Raw genomic sequence first — 20,802 nt, forward strand, 5'->3', positions numbered from 1 at the left:
CTCTATCGACTGAGCTAACCAGGCGCCCATTTTGTGTGTTTTTTAAAGTCCGTTGTTGCTTATGATTTATTGTTTGCTTCTTTTTACTGTTATATGGTATATTGAATACACTTTGCTTACTTATTGTTAATGTTGTAGTCTATGTAAGGCCAGGCCAACTGCTGTAACAAAATTCTAAATTCCAAACTAAATTTATCATATATCAGTTCTAAAAATGAGCACTAACACCTTTTGAGGGCAAATAAGAAGTACATTTAAAAAAACAGTGTGGTAAATAACATCCGCATTTCGTCTATTTCCTGTATACACAATATTTTAGGTCATAATCATGTAATACCATGCAATCATCTCCTCTCAGACAAACAGTGCACTCTTTTGGCACTGTAGTACTGCAGCTGTTGAGGTTCAGATCACTTACAGTGGGTTTAAGAAGGGTATTGGTCAAAGATTTGCTCTTGACACACTACAGACTCAGTGCTGTAACTTCAGCAAGTCACAGGATGGCAGCAATGTCTTTTCTGCTCAGTCAGAAGCAAACTCTCCATCAAATAAATTCAAAACAGTGTTGTAGACAAAGGTCAATGCCTGATAGATGTTCTGTTTCTGTTACCCGACTACAATTACATCTACAGTAACTACATGTCATTGAAACAGATACTATAATTTGCAAAACTGAAATAAAATGTATTAAACATAATAGGAAATAATAGGAAACATAGGCATCTAATCGCCCCCCAAATTTAACTGCTTCTTGTTGAAAATCATAATAAAAAAAAAGAACACTGTGTGTAACTAGCCTATTGGTTAGCTTCCTGAGAGTAACAGCACCAAACCAAAAACCACAACAATGACTCCTCATGCTCTGTTCAACAATAACAACATAGTAACAAGTTATTTTCTTCTGACCCATTCTAAGGGGCAAATATGTCAATATCTCCTCATACATAACCAGTCTAAAATCCAATGTACATTGCAACTAAGAGATGCCACAAAAGTAGAATATGAAACCCACCACACCCTCATTGCAGTCTGAACCTGTCTCTGTTTACACATGAGAAGAGATATAGAGACTACACCAACTAGCAGTAATGGAAAAAAAAAAGAATTAGTTTCACACTAGCGATTAATAAACACCAGTTGAACAATTTCCATTCTGAACATTCCCATGGTGTGAGGTATCAAACAGAACAATATACTGAGATAGATGTATTCTTTAGATACAACATGTCATGGGTTAGTTGTGGGGATTGGTGAAAAACATTTAAACAATCTTAATAAACCTCAGACAGCCTACTTCCTGTTGGAACCCAACAAGTGTGAATGTGCTTTATAACCACACAATAGCCACTATAGATAGTTATACTAGTGTGTTACAAAAACAGGAAAATGTGTCTCACTTTAATAGTGCTTAAAAAGTGCTTACATTTACTAAGATTAAACATGCCTGGTACTGAAAATTCAGAAAAGTTGTCATTATTATTAGTATTAGTATTCTCTGGTAAATTAATCCTCACATTAATGTAATGTGTAAATTGTTTGTAGTCGACGGACTGAAACATCAGTATGGTGCTTTGTATAGTAGTATAGTATGGTATAGTTTAGTGTATATAGTATAATGTGTTCTGCCTCTGCTGTGTCCTGTGTCCTGTTCCAGGTACCGCCCTCCCCTCCGACTGGTCAGGCACACCTGCAGTAGTTTTAGCAATGATGTCGATTGCTTTAAAACAAAGACAGCAGAAGCAGATGAGGCCAGTGGGCCAAACTGCTAGATAGCGGTGTGTGCTTTGTGTGGTTTGTGCGTGTGCGTGCGTGCGTGCGTGTGCGTGTGTGTGTGTGTGTGTGTGTGTGTGCGCGTCCCTCAGTGGAGGGAGAGCTTTGTTCATGTTTATTTGTTGGATTAGTGTTTGGTTAAATACAGACACACACAGAAAATGTAACTTTTCAAATAAATATGAGGGGCAGACTCACAGAATAGGCAACACAAAGGGCTTCATGAAAAGGTTTGCTTTGTTCTTAACTGTTACTAACTCTCTGAAATGTCACATTCTCCATATTCTTCTTAATCTTCATATGAAATGTTATATGGAAGGTTTGAAATGCTAAACACAAATGAAGTCCAATACAATACACAATGTAATTTGTATTTACTCTCATAATCAAAATAAAAAAACATACTTTAAATGACAATTACTTTGCCTTTTGGCTTTAATAACTGAATTGTTTTTCTTTGTGACACAGAAAAGAGACATGTATTGCATTTCAGTGTTATCCAGAAGAGGGCAGCATAGACCTGCCAATATTAAATGCAAAGCAATGCCATTGGATTTCATTAGGAGGTGCAAGAGAGCTTTTTCTTTTAAAGAGGAAGACACATCGATACCAAAATGAAACAGTCCTCCCTACTGAAGCTCCTAATGTTGTAAGCCAATGGGGTTTGAGCATGAGTGGTAGAGTTCCACATGGAGTATGCTATGTAAACTTGAACCTACTTCAAATTAGCAGTCCACTGAAATCCTTACAAATTTTAGGCGGGACATAAGCAGTCCAGTTGCTAAATTTTCGCTCATGTTAGATGTACAAGGCATAATTTAGTTTGTTCCGACTTTCGTAATAGGGCACTATCACACAGCAGGTGTTCCAGTTTAACTTAACACAGCTCTTCAATGTTCAATGTTTGTTTGTTTCTCTGTTCCTTTTTGTCTCCAAGAAGAACCATTCACCTTTTGTCACCTCAAGTGACTTTTGTGTCTGTTGGGGAAAAATATAGATTAGCAAAGCATCTTATGAGGAATCAGTTTTGCTTAGCACAATTCAAATTACATAAATGTTTAGTATAGATATTAAACATATATAAAAGTAAAATGAATGGCTTTTAGGAGTACCGGTACATGTTTTCTTTGTGTTTTCAACAGCTGTCATCACTACAAGCAACCAGGCTTATACCGGTTAAATATTTCATTAATAAAATAAATACAATAAATCCTCTGGCCAGACATTAGCCAGCTAGTGTTAGCTGGGTTAATGGAAGAGGAACAGATAGCTAATCTCACATACTACTACATACATACTACATACAACAATTGTTTAGCATGAAAAATGGTTAGATTCCCCATAAGGATCATGTTTACCTTAAACTACTCTTTGAGTTCTGTCACATTGAAGGATTCTAATGTAAGCAATTGTGCAATGTGTCCAATTCTATAGAAAGTCACACCATACATCTCTAATTTTATTTAATAAATGTTTATTTTGTAAAAGTCAAATGAAAAACGACAGAAATGTCTCCCAAGCAGAGCATGTGAATGGAGCGCTAGCGGGGGAATTTTGGATGGCGCACAAAGTGGATTTTTCTAAAAAGTTATAAAAGTTAACTGATTCTCATATCTATATCCTGCTTCTGCCTGTCTTGCATTTGGGGTCTATTTCCTGGGGGTTCTCCGGTCTTAACAGCCGCAGCTTTTAGAGGAATAAGCACCCGTAGTCACTCCGGATTCTTAAGTTAAACTGGAAGTTAAACTACCTGGTAGGAAAATACGTGTCTGTTACTTGATTCCAGTCGTCAGTTCGTTATCATAGCATTTTAAAAGTTGCTTGCTTGTCTTCCAGACGGACCTGACAAAGTATGAATTCACACTGAAGTTTGTTTTGTGCTCATACTGCTGTAGTCAATCAGATTAAATATATTTAGACACACATGATCCTGCGAGCAAACTCAATAGGTGAAAATTTGAGTCCTTAATTTTACTTTACTTTTTTTACTGTACGGAGAGACCTTCGTTTTTGTGACCTTTTTGTTCTTTAGTTAATTGTTTAAAAGTTATACTTCTACACTTTCTGTTTTCATCAGTAGCAGTAATGCTGTGCACTGCAACATCCATCCTGCAGTCTCATATTCAGCCCTTCATGCAATTCTAGCTATCTACCAAGTAGTCATCTTATCTTATTTCACTGTAAGCCAATGCCAACTAGCAAAGAGGTTAAAATGCTTACCTATCAACACTTTATGAGAATTCAGCAAAAAAAACAACCTGCAGTTCAAGACAAAAGGCTAATGTAATTTAGCATTTGTTTTGTTTGTCATATATCCATACATAAAAAGTAAATACAAATAAGGTGTATTGTATTTCTCTTAATTTCTGTGTTCAATTTGTTTTCATTTAGGCATTTAAAATCTTCCACATTTTTAAAGGCATTAAGGTAAACAGTTCAGAGGATTCAGTTCAGGGTCACTGCCAGCACCAGTAGCATTGTTTGACGACTCCTCATTGGGCCTCATGAGGGGTAGCACTAAAGACTAAAAGAGGGCTTTGGCAGGCAATGCAAATACAACCATGCAACGGAATGTCAGAAAGAAGGAGCTGGTAGATGACTGAATGAGAAGCTACTAACTGACACTATTTAGCGTGAGGAAGTGGAAATGTTGCAATCTAGCAAGCACCTATGGGTGTGCGTCAACAACAAAGTTGACTCATACCAAAGGGCAAGGCAGTTTGTTTTATATGTAAAACACGTGATCTGCTTTCATTAAGATTAAAAAGAAAAGAGAGAACGAGAAGATAGAGGTTAAACGAGAGAGATCAATTATTTTAAGAATAATACTAATAGTTAATAATATTGCACATTATTATGCAACACTTTTGTATGTGTGTATGTATGTATGTAGTCATTCAGGTAAAACAAAACAGCAATCTGACAAATGTGAGCAGACACGCAGCAGAGTGAGAGAGACAGATAAGCCTGCTCATATGGATGTGAGAGCGCAGGGAGTGTGAAAGTGATACGAATTTTTCTTTGATCGTGAAGCTTTGTGTTGATGTATGAACCGCAGAGTCTGTTAACGATGACAGACAGATCCATGTTATATACTGTAATGGATATTTGTAATAACCTACATAAACCTTTGACCTGGTCATTGTAAAACCATACACAGCCTGTTCAAGAGGCTATTATATGCATACACCTTTAACCCTCAACTACACTTTATCTCAGCAATGTGTAACTGTGTTAGAGTGACGCTCCAACAGGATTGAAATGTAACTGTCTATTTGAATCTTTACTCTTTCGAGCCTTCACATACAGGAGTGCATGAGGGTTGCGTTGAGTTCATTCAAAGATGGCTTGAAGAAACTTTACAGAAAGACTAGATCATACTTTGTTTACTTTATTTGAAAAATAGCCACCACTATTCACTTATCTTACTGTGCTGTATCATTATAAACTATGATGAACTGGCCCCTGCGTCCAAGCGCACACCCAACTGTCACTGACTTGCAGCATCTCACAGTGACAAAACAATATAGTGAGCGTTCATTTTAGCACTGTGTGGAATTGTGTTTTTCAACCCGACATAGTGATGTGAAACTTTTCACCCCGTTTGAGTAATCTGGGTAAGGTAACATCTACAGCATGCAGGCTGTCATGGATGAAGTTAAAAGGAATCTTAACTTTCCTGCTTGTTTAGTTTGCTATTTCAATCTCTGTAAAAGTCCCTAGAACTAGAAGAATGACCACACGCACCTCTTGTGTGCTGGTCTCACATCCCGTGTAGCCAGATTTAGCATAGTGTTGTCTGCATATGTTATGTGTTCAATGTAGCCGGCAATTAAGAGTCATTGAAGGTTTTAGAAAAGTTTTGATAACATATCTCAACAGCTGGCACATAGCTCTTTTTATGTTAGGTGATAGTTAACAGTGATGTTGAATGAGTTATGTGCGTCCTTAAACACAGTGGGTATAGCCTACTTGGATCAAGACACACTGTAGTTAAGTTGATAGCCTACCTATGCATTCAATGTAGGCTTTATTATAGTGAAGAAACTGATGCAGAGTTAAGATTGATTTTTATAAATCTGTCCTTAATTGTCAATGTACAGTTGGTGCACTTGATAGCAAACTGCTACTGTAAGATCGAACTCTAACTGTAAGAATATGTGGGTGCACAAAACACACATTGCATAAAACTTGAAGTAGGTGCACTGCACTTGGAGATTTGGGGAGAAAGGCTGGTCCTCTGTATAGTAACTGTTTAGAAACAGTTGTGTTGAGAGGTCTGACGATATTATAGCTTTTGCATGGGTCTAATATGTAGTGGTAAGACCACATACCGTATATGATGGGACAAGAGACGGCAGAGTGTGCCACGTCATCTAAAGGAAACAGCTGGTTTGTGGGTGCTTTGTCTGATTTTAAACATGGTTTGAGTCTTCTGATATCACTTGAGGTTAGCGTTGATGATTTGTGCAGTTTTCCAGACGGCTAGTCTTTTTGATGAGATGAAATGATACCATTCTGAACTGCTGTACTGTGTGATGCATCAAATAAACATTTTAAAAAGACAAACACTACCTACTCTAATTCAGACATCAGGTCAAAGTAATAGTTTGTAAATAATAATGCTACAATAATCTTAATGAACCTCCAAAAGAATGATTAATTGGAGGTGGGTGTGAAGCTGTGCTTAGGGCATTGCTGCAAATCTCATGACTACTTTCAATAATATCAATGTCGTTCTCATTCACAGGTTTGTTTCTGGTGAGAAGGAATCAAAACTTGTTTGTGTATGCTTGCCTGATAAAACATGGACAAACAAATTATGCAAGGCCCTGCCTCACTGAGTGTCAAATTGGGTGTCAATATTTGCAACTTCAACGAGAGGATGAATGGATTATGAAAGTGTGTGGCTTGCAACATCTCCCTAATAGCTGGACAGTGCAGCTCTTAGTCTGTCTGTGTCTTCTAGGGCTGTTCTGGGACTTTGTGCCTTACAACAGTGAGAGTGTAATACTATTTTTTTTTTTTTCATGTTTGATAAATGCAAACGGAAAATGCTGTTTATAAACTGCAGCTCGGAAAAAAGAATCGCGTCATATGCGTGTGCATGAAGCAGAACACAACACAACTCGCTCTCTCCAGTAGCAGCAACCTCTGTGAGCACCAGTCCAGACAAAATATGGGTGTAATGGCACTCAGAGGCACACATCATTTTCAAACAAGATTATTAATTATTATCTAGTCTGTCAGTCAATATTTTACAACTCTGTAGTTCAAGATGAAAAGCAATAGATTGACATTGACACTTTATTTAATATTGAATTTAAATGTTGATTAGCTGGGCATACTGGGCAACATGGATACACATATCTCAGTAAATAATAACCATCAAGTATTCAGTCAAGCCAATGGATGGATGGTTAGGACTTGCTTTGACTGTGAACAACAACCTTTGGTCCATTTATGGAAGTTTTCATTAGCAACTTACTGAGAAGCATACTGAACATAAATACACTAAATGCCAATTGCAAAAGACAATTCTGGTCAAAAAATAAATGCTACTACTACAACTACTACTACTACTACTACTACTACTACTACTACTACTAAAAAATAATGTATTATTAAGTCAATTAGAATCATTATTTTTATTGACTAAAACCAAAAGTAATATAATCAATATGATAATTAAATCTAGAGCAGTAGGACTGTATTCTCACAATATGATTTAAGACAGAACTTACAGCTGCTCTGTTTAATATTTTTATATTAGCAATGGATCCAATGACTACATGCACCCTGAGAGGAATTGCTAACAGTGACAAACATGGCAGCAATAAACCTAAGACAGGCTAAGTTAGCAGATGAGCATAGTGTAGCATTTACCAGCTTAAGAGTCACATGCTTCTCTCAGGAGTTGGTGGATAGTAAATAGCTCTGTGTCTGCTTGATGTGTCAGTCATCATCTGTGTGTGTCATGTCACATGGAAAAATCTATTAATGTAGGTTTAAAGGTCCTCCATAAGATCCTTTTTACATTACAGAAAACGGCTAAATGTTTTATCCAAACATTTACATTATCAGTCTGTCACATTGTCGTTAATCCACTAAACATACAAACTAGCATTTTCAATCCTATTTTTGTAGATCTCTTACCTTTTTTAAGGAACCTTTTTACGCCTTAGAGCAACTCACTCTCCTCTTGCTAAATGCCATTTGCCTTCAAAGCCGTCTTTATCAAATCTCACTACAAGAAACCACTTCCCTTTTGTCTTTGGAATACTTGAAGAACTGTGGTCCAACCTACCATTAATTTTTTCTGAAGATGGTGAAGGATATGCTGTGCAAACTATAAGGAGAGGAGAGGTTCATATTTACTAGGTAGAACAGAGTCATTTACAACAATGCCATCTTAAATTGTATACTTAACTTTGTTAGGTCCATTGTCTTTTGTTTCTGTTTTCCAGATTATTTTACAGTTTACCTGCTTAAAAAAGCAGACATACACATTGTCAATTTGTCAAACCCTTATTCATACAAATGTATCATCTGGACTCGGTTATTGCAATGTCTTGCAATTGAGCACAAATTATCAATCTTTTTCTGAGGCCACTGGATCCATATCAAAACCAGATTTTATTTTATGCTGTCATTAAGTCATTAAGCAAGTCATTCAGGGGTCACTTAAATTTACTTAGTAGGTAAATCTCATCAGCACTTACTATCCACTGTGCATTCTCAGATTAGAGAATGCTGTTATTTCTCTCCTAGAGTACCATCACCAGTCATATAATGCACATTACTATCTCTTTCTCTCCTTCTTGACTAATTTCACAAACTTTGTGACTCAATTTGTGCACCTCACTTTCTATGCAAAATCATAGGGCAGCTTTTTCAAAAACCCAGGAAATGTTAAATGTTGAAGGTTAAACTTAAATATGGGACTCTGCACTATAAACAGACAATGTGCACCTGCTTAAATTTGTAAGACACACACACACACACATACCGCAAGATATGGGACCCAGAGGGAATGAGGCCTCTGAAAGGAAGCAGGAAAGGTGGGTGAGGAAGTGGTGATGGTTGTCATCTACTCACTCCCACACAGAACTCAGATGTGGGTGTGAAAGAGATATATGTGCCATGTTCTCGTTTAAACATACCAAAGGTACTTGAATAACGTAAAATAATGATTTTGTTAGTAGGAAAGCACACATTGCAGATTTATATGCACCAGCGTCCAATGATAAACTAATTCCATCAACTTACACACACACACACAGTTTCTGCCACATGACTTGAATTGGCAAAAACGGAAAGGAAGTGAAACTCGCTGTTGTGCTGCATTAATGACCACAACATTTCTTACATAGTTGAAAAAAACAAAAGCGTAGCTTATTTATCTAGGTTGGAACATATCCTTCACCCTGCACATTTACACAAACAAATGAGTCCTCTAGTACACAGAACTGCATTAATGATTGGTTTAAATTGGTTTCTGTATGACACAACTTACTTACTTACTTACTGCAAGGCGTAAAAAAGGCAAAAAGATCATAGAGAAAAAAAATTGGATATGGGACAATACATTTTATACAGCCTTGTCAAACAAATCAGCTCAGCTCATTACTTAAACAAAGCTGAGAAGATTTTTTGGGGCAGCTGGAAAGCAAAAAGGATCTTTCTTGCATTATAATGGACATCTACGGCATACATACATGCAGAGTTGCCATAGTATCTTAAGTGAAAGATATATACAAAGAGCATCAACACAGAGTAAACTAGGTCTTCTTTGTGACACAGAGGCATAGCTCCTGCAAGCTCAACTGTGGTTTTTTTCAGGTGTTGCTGCTGCTGTTCTCAGCTGTCATTTTGGAGGAGGCACCAGAAGTGTATAGATAGTCCTTAAACAGGCTCAGCACCCGCTTCTTGTAGGTCTTAATGGCAAAGAAGTAGATGACTGGATCCAAGCAGCAGTTGAAGTTCATTAGTGAAACAGTAATCTGCAGGGAAAAGATGGATTATGAAAAGGAAAATTGATGGGGATTGTTTGAAATTCAATGAACAAGCACAGTTTGTACCTGTAAGGACACCTTAAATGCCCTCAGTTCCTCGCAGGTTGGCTGGTGGTGTATCTTTCTGGACATAAACTGCATAACGTTGAGGTGGTAAGGGCTGAAGCATATGAAGAACGTGAGGAGAATGAGGAGAATAATTGTGTTGGCCCTGTGATTCCTCCTTGATCGACCAGTTATAGAGTTCTGTTTGGCTGCAGCTCGCAGCTTCAGGTTGATCTTTGCGTAGCAGCCCATGATGATGATGAGCGGACAGCAGAAGGAGATGGCACAGGCGAGAAGCAGGAGATAAGGGGTGAAGTTGGAGCCCTCAAAGTTGAAGTACTCCATACAGGTTTGTCTGTCCTGGTGCTTATGCAGCATGCTGCGGAATAGCAGAGGAGCTATCTGCAGGGATACTAGAACCCAGACTAGACAGCAAACCCTGCGAACCACCTTCACACTCCGCAAACACTGCAGTCGGTGTGGATGCACCATGGCCAGGTATCGGTCCAGACTGATACAGGTCATGAAGCCAATACCTGGTGGAAATATGAATATGCAGTTCAACATGTGCAGAAGAAAATGGCAAAGCAAAATTGATTTGATTGTTGTTGTTTTTTTTTACCATCTTTCTATTCTGATACATGCTTTTCATACCTCATACCAGGAGTGTATGAAGGTCTAAAGCAATTTTAAATTGGCTCTTAAGCCTATACTGTTTTCTTGTCTTATGTAAATGCTAAAGTCTTGCACACATAAACTTCAGTTCATAAAGTTAAACCTGGTGTGGAAATATGTTTACATATGTAGCACAATACACACTAAAAGATATGATGGCTTATTGACAACAAAACACTTATATTACCTGCATAGGTATTTGCAAAGAAGAGAAGTGTAGTCAGTCTGCAGAGAAGGTCACCAAAGGGCCAGTCATAGTGGCGGATGTAGTAAATTATTCTGCCAGGCAGCGCCAGTGTGAACAGGGTATCAGATAGCGCCAAGTTGACCAGATAGATGGAGGTGGAGTTGAACTTCTGCTTCCTCTGGCAGATTACATAGAGAACCAGGCTGTTGCCAAACGCACTGATGATAAAAACCACTGAGTAGAAAATAGGGAAGAGGACCACTGCAGCTCTTTGGTAGACAAACACATCACAGCTGCTCTGGTTTGGAGAGTTTTCAGCTGAGTCCAGGGTGATATTTTCAACAGCCATCCCACCTGTTTGTATGAGGAAAGGATCACACTGTAAATCATAATCATCATAACAGGCAGGAAACAAGTGTGCATAGGCAAAGGAATGAAAGACCACTGAGTTACAGATATAGATATAGAATATAGAATACTCACAACAAGAGGTAGGGTTCCCAAGTTAATCCACTGTTAATACTCCTGAGTCTGGTGGTTGTGGTTGTAAATTGAGCTGCAACACTTATAATACCTCTGAAAAGGTTATATGCCTTGTTCAAATCCCACCTCTCCTTTTTGACATCATATGTCTGTCAAACTTTGTACTTTGTTCTTTGTGCTGTAACCCCAGTTAGTTGATGTGCACAGTAGACAGTTTTATAGCTGTTCATTGACAATTTTGAAACAAATGTGATTAGTTAACTATTAGTTAGCTATTAGTATAATAGTTAATGTATATATATAATCCAGTTTGTCCTATTATTAACTTCTCAGTCACCTGTAAAGGAACTTGAATTGCACCTCCTATGAAAACTATACAAATAAAGTTTGAGTGATACATTTAAATGTATATGAATGTATGTATATGATGACATTTTTGCTGTATTTTCATGCTGATGTTGCTTACAATTTTCTTCATGACAAGCACAATTGTCTCACACCTACACACACACAGCCATGCATTTCTGTTGTGAGGACATTGGACAACTCTAACCATAACTCTAAGTCTTAAAGGTCCAGTGTGATTTAGTGGCATCTAGCGATGTAGTTTAATATTACATTGCCCTCGCCTAAACCTCTCGTTCCTAATATGTAGGAGAAACTACGGTGGCCGTGAAACACACGAAAAAATGCAAAACCTGGCAGTTCAACATGGCAGCGTCTGCGGAAGAGTAAACACTCCCTCTGTAGATTAAAAACGGCTCATTCTAAAGTAACAAAAACACAATGATTCTTATTTTCAGTTGATTATATACCTTTTAAAAAAATACCTATGAATGTTCAGTATTTGCCAGTAGATTCTACTAAATGTTGCACACTGGACCTTTAACACCAAATATTAATGGTTGACCTTGTGGCTACCAACAACATTTATTTAGCTGATGCCCTTTATCCAAAGTGACTTCAATAAGTACATTCAGCCATGTGGATACAGCCTAAAAATCACAAGAATCATGCATCAACTTCATGAGTCTGCGATGGAAAATGTGCAGCGCTTCTGCTGCCTTGATGTCATTTCACCACTGTAGAGCCAGGACAGCAAACTGTCGTGATTCGAAGAAGAATGTAGTGTGGGAGAACTTGGGTAAGCAGGCAACTGCATTCTAGATGAGCTGCAGTTGCCTGCCTGATAGTTCATGTAGGCCCACCAGCCAGGAGTGTTACAGTTACAGTAGTCAAAATGTAAAACGACAAGAGCATTGACCAGAAACTGCGCCCTCTCCTGGGTAAGGATCAGACATATCCTCCTGATGTGACAGGGAATTAATCTGCAGGAGTGGGTTGTCTTAGCAATGTTGGCATTGAAGGACCGCTTGTCATCCAGTGTCACCAAGGTTTCTTGCTGTCCAAGCCTGGGACACAACTGAATTATCAATGGTAATGGAGAGGTCATGGGTGAAAGATGCCTTCTCAGAAAGCAGCTAATTTTTGTCGAGGTGAGACTCAAGTGGTCTGCAGACATCCACTGAGCGATTTCACACAGAGATTTGTGGTGTCACTTGGGTTTCAGACCGGGGCACAGAAATAGTTGAATACACACCTCACTATAGCAGTTCTGTATTACCTACACTGCAGGGACTGAGTGCCTATTTACGTGTCAGAAAGAAAGAGTCATAGATAGAAAGTGATTAGTAGAAGTATTAAGCAATAACTGAATGTGTTAACTTTGCTTCTTTGCATGCATGAAGTATCCATTTCAATGTGTATACACATGCATATGCATATGACAATATAACTATTGCTGATATAATATGTACAGGGGCTAAACTTTAATAAAACAGTGCATGTATTTGCACCACTGCTTGTGGTTGGTGCTGCACATTTTTGTGAAAGGTTAGATGAAGTGATAGTGTGAGGTTTTATATTATGTTCCTGCCTCTGAGGTTTCTCAGGTTTGTATTCTATGCCGCTGAGTGAAGGCAGACAGGCCTGAGGTGGAGCTGATGGAAGATATAGGAGGAAGCCGAAGTATTGCTGGTGCTTGTAGAAAGAAAAAACTGTCACAAACCTGTGATGTGTGGATGAATCACTAACAGAAGAATGAAGAATGTCACATCTACATATTCTCAACCACCAACCCCCCAAAAAAGATTAAACGCATGAACAGTCTAAACTGAAAACATAGTGTTAGATTCTGAGAATAGTTATGGTGGTAAAAATGTGGCAACGCCAGTTTGCTTCTTGCAAAAGGAGATACAGCGGCTTCACTTCAGGAAATAAAACCAACTCAGTTTGCAAATTCACACATTCATTTTTCATTTCAGTGATCAGCACCAATAGACAAACAAAACACTTGACAGTTGGAAAAATGTATAGAAAGTATAATTTCTTCAAAAGAGTTCACACTGGCATGACCTTTCAAAGATATTAAAAGACCAGTATGTGGAATTTAGTGGCATCTGGTGGTGAAGTTGCAACCATTTGAATACTTTCAAGGATGTAGGAGAAACTATGATGGCCGTGAAACTTGCAAAAGGCCCTTTGGTGTGTATGGTTGGTCCATTCTGGGCTACTGTAGAAACATGCCTTTGTAGAAGAGGACCCACTCCATCTGTAGATAAAATGGACTCATTCTTAGGTCACAAAACCCAACTATTCTTATTTTTGTGTGATTATACATTGATAAAAACATAACGGTGAATATTATATTCCATAGAAGCCTCCTAAATGTTACACACTGGACCTTTAAGGAAAATAAGAGTACAACATAACGATTAATGCTGTATTATTATCACTGAAAACCTCACTCGACATACACATTTTATACAAAATCCATTCCAGCAGTTTGCTAAATCGCATTAAAGTATTTTAAGACTAGTGGTACAGTACAGTGGCCAAACTAACAGTAGTAGTACAATATAAATACACTGGCAGTATCAGTATAGTATCTGAGCTCCCTTACCCACCAAAGCTTTCCAAGTTGGTGTAATTGAAATGGATGGCTGCTGGATAGGCAAAAGGTCACTAATTGTCACTAGTCAAATGCGGTTATGATACAGCTCACTTAGGTCACAATGAAAGCTTCAAGACAATGTCACCTGCAGGTTAGGAGCCTGCTGCACTTCAGGCCTACATTTCATGCTCCATTAATTTTTGCGCATAGAGTTAAACATCTCGTACCATCTGAACGATGTGCTGGAAAAGAAAAAGACAGTCGTTTGTTGAGTGCTCACTAGGTGTCCTGAGGGTCTCTCACAGTGTTAAATGCTGCAGGAGCGCAGGAGGACATGGAAATAAGGAGATGATCAGTTCTTTTCATGTATGCCATTTGCATTTACACTTCCCAAAATAGGCAATGTAAAACCCATTTTTACTAGTTTTACCTCTGTTCATCTTAAACATTGCAAATCTGTGCATATTGTAAACCTCCTCCTTATGATGGTTTAAAAGTAAAACTGAAAACTTAAAACTGTAACAAAGCGTGACCTTTTTTGGAGTAACTGGACTATTAAATGTAATCCAGTCAAAAGGACAGTTTACAATATATTGCTTTTTGTTTAATAGTATTCTACTTCATGTATCACACCAGCACCATGAAAACAGTGAACATGGTAGTGTGTAGAGTGCTTGCAGTTTTCTGTGCTGATGGGTGTGTGACATGAAAGGTCTTAGGAAATTGAAAGTGACGACCCAGCATGGAACATGCATGGAAGTCACTTCTCAGAAATGTGACCTTTTTCTGGTTGTTAAGTCAGGGGTGGGCTAAAAAAGGGGGAGAAGGGGGAACAAACTGATTTGAAGAGAATTATACAATAGTCAATGGTGCAACTGCAGCCCATAAAAGAACACCCCAGAAGGCATATCGTTTTAAAGGCACCCTCATGGTGGAGGGGGACCAGTGGTGTGTTGGTGAGGCAAACTGGGAATGACTTCTGGTGTCCACAACATGTGTAGAATAGCCAGCGTGGTTCCACAAACGGTGCCTAACCAAATTTGGGATGTTTTTTGCTGCCAAAATGAATTGTGTATAAAACTTCCCCCACGCAGTTTAAATTTAAGTCTGGTTTATCAAACCAACTTCACTGTGCTGCTGTCAACACATTTAGCAAGCAAATAAAAGCAACGTTGTTGGATATTGATGGACAATGACTTTATAGTAATGGCTATTTGTGCCCCTATACATGCAGACATGCAAAAAACACTGTATACGTGTGCATACAGTTGTAATGTAGGCTTCCAGAGTTAACTGCTATATCACATAACACCACTAGAGGGAGTGCAATCATTACAAATAAGAAATAGAAAACAATCGCCGTCATTCATAGTGAACACAATTAGAACACAATTCATTTGTTTTTCAAACATTTTTTTCATTTACATTTTACATTTATGTTACATTTTTATTATTCATTTTTACTATTACAAAAAGTCAGTATGGTAGTGTTAAAATCGCGTGCTTGTGTGCATGCGTGCATATATGTATCTGTGTGTGTGTGTGTGCGTGCATAAGTAGACTGCTGGACATACCGCAGGGGACTCCTGCATTGTCAGGGGGCCTCATGTGGCTCGTGTCTGTTCTCATCATCACCATCCCCCCAAACCCCCCCCATGCATCAGCCGCCGCCTGCCCTGCTCAGGCCCTGTCCCCTGTTCCACCATGCTCGCGTGAAGACTTTCAGTTCACACTTTGCTTCACGCTTGTCACCTTTACCACTGATGAGCTATTTGTTTTGTTTTTTACAGCCAACACTTTTAAACCCTTTTCTTCAGCGACTAGACTGCTCCACTCTACATGCCTTTATTCGGTGCGGTAGTAAAGCGAGACAAACAAGATGACAGGGATAGTACTTGTGCTGTTGCAGCCTACAGACTGAAGCTGCGTGGGTGTGAAGGACCATCATTATATGCTGTCACAGGTGTCTATGGACAGCATCTTAAAGAATGGCTACAGTCTCTTTCATTCATAGTGAGTCTTTCTTAATCTAACATGTCACAGTGTTGACGTTAGTGTAGCTGGTTGTTAAAAAATACACACCAGCTCATTGTGCCTGGTGTCCTTTTGACCTGCTCATGACTTCACACCCACAAACACACTGTGAATTCTCCCATATTTAGGCAAGTCTCATGGTACATAAACTCATCAGTTTAATGGGCTCATCGCACACATACACCACTCACAAGGGCACCCACAGATGGTAAGCTCTGATTGGTCTACACACACCGAGGGATTCAGTGTGTTCTTGATTGTTACGACTTGAAAAAGGATTGAGTTCAATGACTTTTAGGGGTCTGATCATTTGTGCCAGAGGCATCTTTTTTTTGTACCTCAGAAGTTGCTCCTAGGTTTTGGGCATTTTATCAAAAATATTTTAACAGAAAAAGCTTTGTTGTAGCGCAATGAAACACACATCAAGATTAGAAGGCCCAATTCTGAACAGAAAGCATTTAAGGTTACACCACTGCTGGAAACCAATACAGAGTATTTTTAATGATACTCAACTATACTGCACTATAAAAAAGCCATAATGTACATTAAAACCATAAAGAGCAGTGTATAGGGAAAAAAAGAAAAGTTATTACTTACAGCCTTCAATGCTGTTTTTACTAATCATGACACAATTTTTGCTTTCTAAGAATTACTAGTAAGTTTTCTGAAATTGCTCAAAACTGAAGAATAGACATAACCATTCAACATCTTTTATGAGCTAATATTCAAAAACACCACTCTTGACCGGACAAAACTGTATCCTTTATACTCATACTCATACATAACATACATAGAACTACGGTAGTTGTTTAGTGCAAAACAAAATAATTGGAAGCATACATACACAATTTATTTATAGTGAACAAATAAACAGATGAACAAATGCAGCTTGAACGCATGCATATTCAGTGGCGTCTTCTGAGTTAATGAATACTGAATTATGAATACAGGGCTGAAATTGTAGTCGACACGAACAAGTCCCGATAGTCGTAATCATGCTGACAACAAAAACACAAATTGCAGACACAAACACACTGTACTTTGATTTAATCAGTTTTAGATTACTTTGTTAGTAAAGATTGTGTGATATATTATTGATCCTCATGCCAATTAACCCACTCTGGTCCATAGGTGAATCAGAGGTCAGCTACCCATGCGGCTGGTAGAGATTACATACTTGGTTGGGGACTTTTAAGTAGCATAGATATAGATCTGAAACCAGTCGACAGGACATCTTACAAAACTGTCCTTTTCGATGCAGTGTGGTTTTGAGTGTGTACTTCTGCTGTTAAAATTATTTTTTTAACTACCTGTAAAGATGAGAAATGCAGCTGAGCAGCACCATCTTCAGGATCTGCAGTAAAACAATCCTTCCAGCTCTGAGCTCTGCTCTGACCTCTGCTATTTCCTTGTCTAGTGGGGCTTTTTATAATATTTTTCCCCTCCACTCAAATGTTTTTTTTCTTCTTGTCCTACAGTTGAGTGTTTGAGCTTCACTGTGCAGAATGATGTATGTGCAGAGTTTGATACTAGAAGGGTGTTTTCACATTGATCTGCTGAAACTGGAAGGTTTCTCTCTGCTGTTGAAAATCTGATATTAACGGGTGGACCTACAAGCATGATTTGTGACATCACAAATAGTTTAGATACCACCCTGGTACAGTATATAACTTATAAAAGTGTGATGTAGAAACTTAAAGCTGACAGTACACATACACTGAGAATGGACTTTACAGTGAAGTGTCCAGCAAGAAAACTTTAGAAATTAACATAGACTGCATTTTCATCGATTGTGGAATTTTAAATAGATTTTTATAGCTAAAAGAGTAGATGGTAGTTTAATGAGAATGCAGACACGCCTTGTTACAAGCAAACTATTGTATATGTCTTTATACATGTCTAGAGGGATCTCTATTTTTCGTTAATGTTAATTAACGTTGATTTTTCACTGCATGTATGAATATGACCTTGGTTTCTATTGTGCTTATCAGATATCTCTTATTTGATCTGGTGTTTGAGCTAATGTGTCTTTGAAAAGTCTTTTAATAAATAATAAAGTAAATGTTTATCTCTGTTAATCAAAGTTAATGAATCCCAAGATCCCAAGTTCTTATTACATAGCTTCATAGAGGCAGTGTGCATAGATCAAAACTCATGAACAAAAAGTCAAACAAAAGATGTCCCAACAACTGCTGTACTTTTGGTCACTGTTCCTCTCTATGATGTTAACCCAACATATACATACTGCACTTAAACAAAGCCTGTATTCATCCGTGGCCAGTGACTCAGGCTGCGTTTGAAGATGTGGCCTTGTTCCACAGTCCGTGCCGTGGCAGGTTTTCAGGTCATCTGAGGCGATGTGCATATTTTGGATGTCATCTCGGCTGTTGTATTATTGTTTTATTCACAGGGCATGGACTAATTATTTCAACAGCTCTCTTCATTGGGGAGCAGACTGACAGTTGCCGTCATTGGAGTGATCAGTCTGTTTCTTGGACTGGGCTGAAGCTATTTGATGTATATTAACAATAATTGGTGCCACCGCCACAATGATGTTTAGTAAACCTTTGTGCTATTTTCCAGGAGGATGCCCATGAGGAATTTTTGAGTAGCTGCTCGTTCTACAAAGACGCCTTCAGAGTCAGGACAGATGGGAGGACTGCTGTCCTCCGCAGATCAGAGACACCACGACCTAATCATCATTATCACATACAGGACATACAGTGTTTCTCGTTGTCTTGTTGTCTCTTCTGATCAACAGAAAGGCTCCAATGTGGTGGACAAAGGCATATCCACCACACTGACTCCAATTCCATTACTGTAACATATCATCTCTTGAATCATATTGAGCGAGTAAAAAACAATTTGGCATTTGTTTTCATAAACAAATGTAAGATACCTATGGGGTATCATTTAAGTGAGAATTTACCCGTCACGTATTGAGTAAGAAAGCCATATTCATTAATATATTAGATCTGATGGTCCATTAGGATCATAAAAAAGATATTTACTTAAGAAAAAATATGTGCTCTATATAAGAAATAATATTTATTTGCAATTACAAGCAAACAAATATCACTCCAAATAAAATGTGTCCAGAGACTTTTTTGAATACATTAGGAAGTATTTGAGAAGAAGTTTGCAAGCCAAACAATATGTTGTTATTTAGTTACAATATTAAATTTAGATTAAAATTGCTGTTGTTCTTTAGCCATTCAGACAGTTTTACTGACTTTATACTACAGCAGTTATTGTTATGCCTTGTCATTCTAGGTGGATGACAAGGCATGACTCAAAATGTGTGTACGTGTTACCTTTGATTTTGTGGTACAAGAACAAGTTATTTTGTTTGGTTCCTGTTAGGTAATCTGGCAACTAGGGCTGATGCAGTGAGGTGGAGGTGTCTCGAGTTCCAGCATCTAGCAGTGACTCCAGCAGGTTTTGAGTCTGCCAGATTCTACAAGTGAATGAGAGGCAGATGTGCGGTGACAGCACTACGCTCATTAGGCCGAATCAGTGTCACACTGTGACAACTGGCCAACTTGAGGCTTCTCTCGTCACTCAGTGCTTAATCCATTCAGCCAAGACCAGCTCGGACTCTCCCAGACCTCATTTCAAACCATTAACTGTTCTGGCATCTCTCTTTTTACTAAAACAGAACCTTTTAGGTTAGGTTAGGCTACCTACACTAGCTCATTTTCTTATCTCTTGAATCCTATCTCTTGAATACACCCTCTTCAGCCATAATATTGCTCTAAATCTTTAACCAACTTTTTTCTCCACACCTATCTTTGACCCCAGTGGTATCCCTGCCTCTGACCACTGGTCTACCCCTGCTCCACAAGCCCAGCTGTGTGGTCAGCTCCAGCCCCTCTGGGCCTCCGTCCCTGGGCTGAAGTTGTGATATCTATTTCAGTCCACTAGAGACCAGACAGCCGCCACTGTGGCTCCAGAGAATTCCCTGTCCAGCGATTACTGATGGTTGCACTCCGTTCATATGCTTTAGCATCTCCTGTGTCCAAACTGCTTAGCATCTGATGGGTCGCTCTAAGCCATTAAGGCCAGTTTGCAATTATAGATGTGTGGCTGCTGGACACAGAAACAGATGTGCTTTGATCTATTTACGGTAGGGTGGAGGGAGGGGGGGGTCATAACAGCTTACTTCCATGCGTGGGTCAGCTCACGCACCTCTGACACCCCTTGTCTTTCAGTTCACTTGACATGCACTTGTGTTTTTCAATCAGCAAAAAGTTTAGTGATGAATGGGCATTAAGAGAGAACAGCGAAGAGCAGCTGCCGTGTGTGTGTGTGTGTGTGTGTGCGTGTGTCAGCACACATACATAATCAAGCATGTGTGAGTGTACAGCATGCGTGTTTTATGTCTTTAATCTGCATGTGCCAACCACAACCAAGCACGTGTGGAGGTGAGTGCTTGTTGAATGGAAATTCGGACAATCCTGTTGCATTAAATAAAAGGGAACCAATTCAAGCCCCATCTGTTTAAGCACCAAAATTCACCAAGGGGCAAAATAGTTAGTGTTGTGGTACATTTTTAACGCCTTGTCTCCTTTTTCCCCCCTCAGCTTGAAGTGCTTTGGGTGGTGAAAAATGGAAAACAAATGTTCTGTTGACAGCTTTCT

The 20,802-nt window shown here is 38.7% G+C and overlaps 2 protein-coding genes across 2 annotated transcripts in view; both read right to left on the reverse strand.

Annotated features, from left to right (window-relative positions):
* Window positions 1-8,003, reverse strand: part of gpr183a (G protein-coupled receptor 183a) — a 15,674-nt gene extending 7,671 nt beyond the window's left edge. Inside the window, exon 1 of the mRNA XM_035676844.1 lies at window positions 7,927-8,003. The gene's annotated coding sequence lies outside the window, so the exon portion shown is untranslated. The remainder of the gene's footprint in view (window positions 1-7,926) is intronic.
* Window positions 8,004-8,387: 384 nt separating this feature from the next.
* si:ch211-184m13.4 (uncharacterized protein LOC798560 homolog) lies at window positions 8,388-11,044 on the reverse strand. Its single transcript, XM_035676829.1, has 3 exons — window positions 10,693-11,044; window positions 9,852-10,366; window positions 8,388-9,773 (listed from the first exon to the last, which is right to left on the reverse strand). The coding sequence occupies exons 1-3, from the start codon at window positions 11,039-11,041 to the stop codon at window positions 9,609-9,611; spliced, it is 1,029 nt and encodes a 342-aa protein (XP_035532722.1). The 5' UTR covers window positions 11,042-11,044; the 3' UTR covers window positions 8,388-9,608.
* Window positions 11,045-20,802: the final 9,758 nt, after the last annotated feature.

This window comes from Morone saxatilis, unplaced genomic scaffold (genome assembly GCF_004916995.1).
Source record: "Morone saxatilis isolate NCDOM2014 unplaced genomic scaffold, NCSU_SB_2.0 Contig5, whole genome shotgun sequence".
In the NCBI taxonomy this organism is placed as follows: Eukaryota; Metazoa; Chordata; class Actinopteri; family Moronidae; genus Morone; species Morone saxatilis.

Bases quoted from the DNA above. Each gene is read 5' to 3' on its own strand.
- si:ch211-184m13.4 (XM_035676829.1), bottom strand. From the start codon at position 11,041: ATGGCTGTTGAAAATATCACCCTGGACTCAGCTGAAAACTCTCCAAAC. The intron at 10,367-10,692 runs GTAATATAAGTG...TATTTCCACCAG, and splicing joins CTTTGCAAATACCTATGCAG to GTATTGGCTTCATGACCTGT. The intron at 9,774-9,851 runs GTACAAACTGTG...TTTTCCCTGCAG, and splicing joins CATTTAAGGTGTCCTTACAG to ATTACTGTTTCACTAATGAA.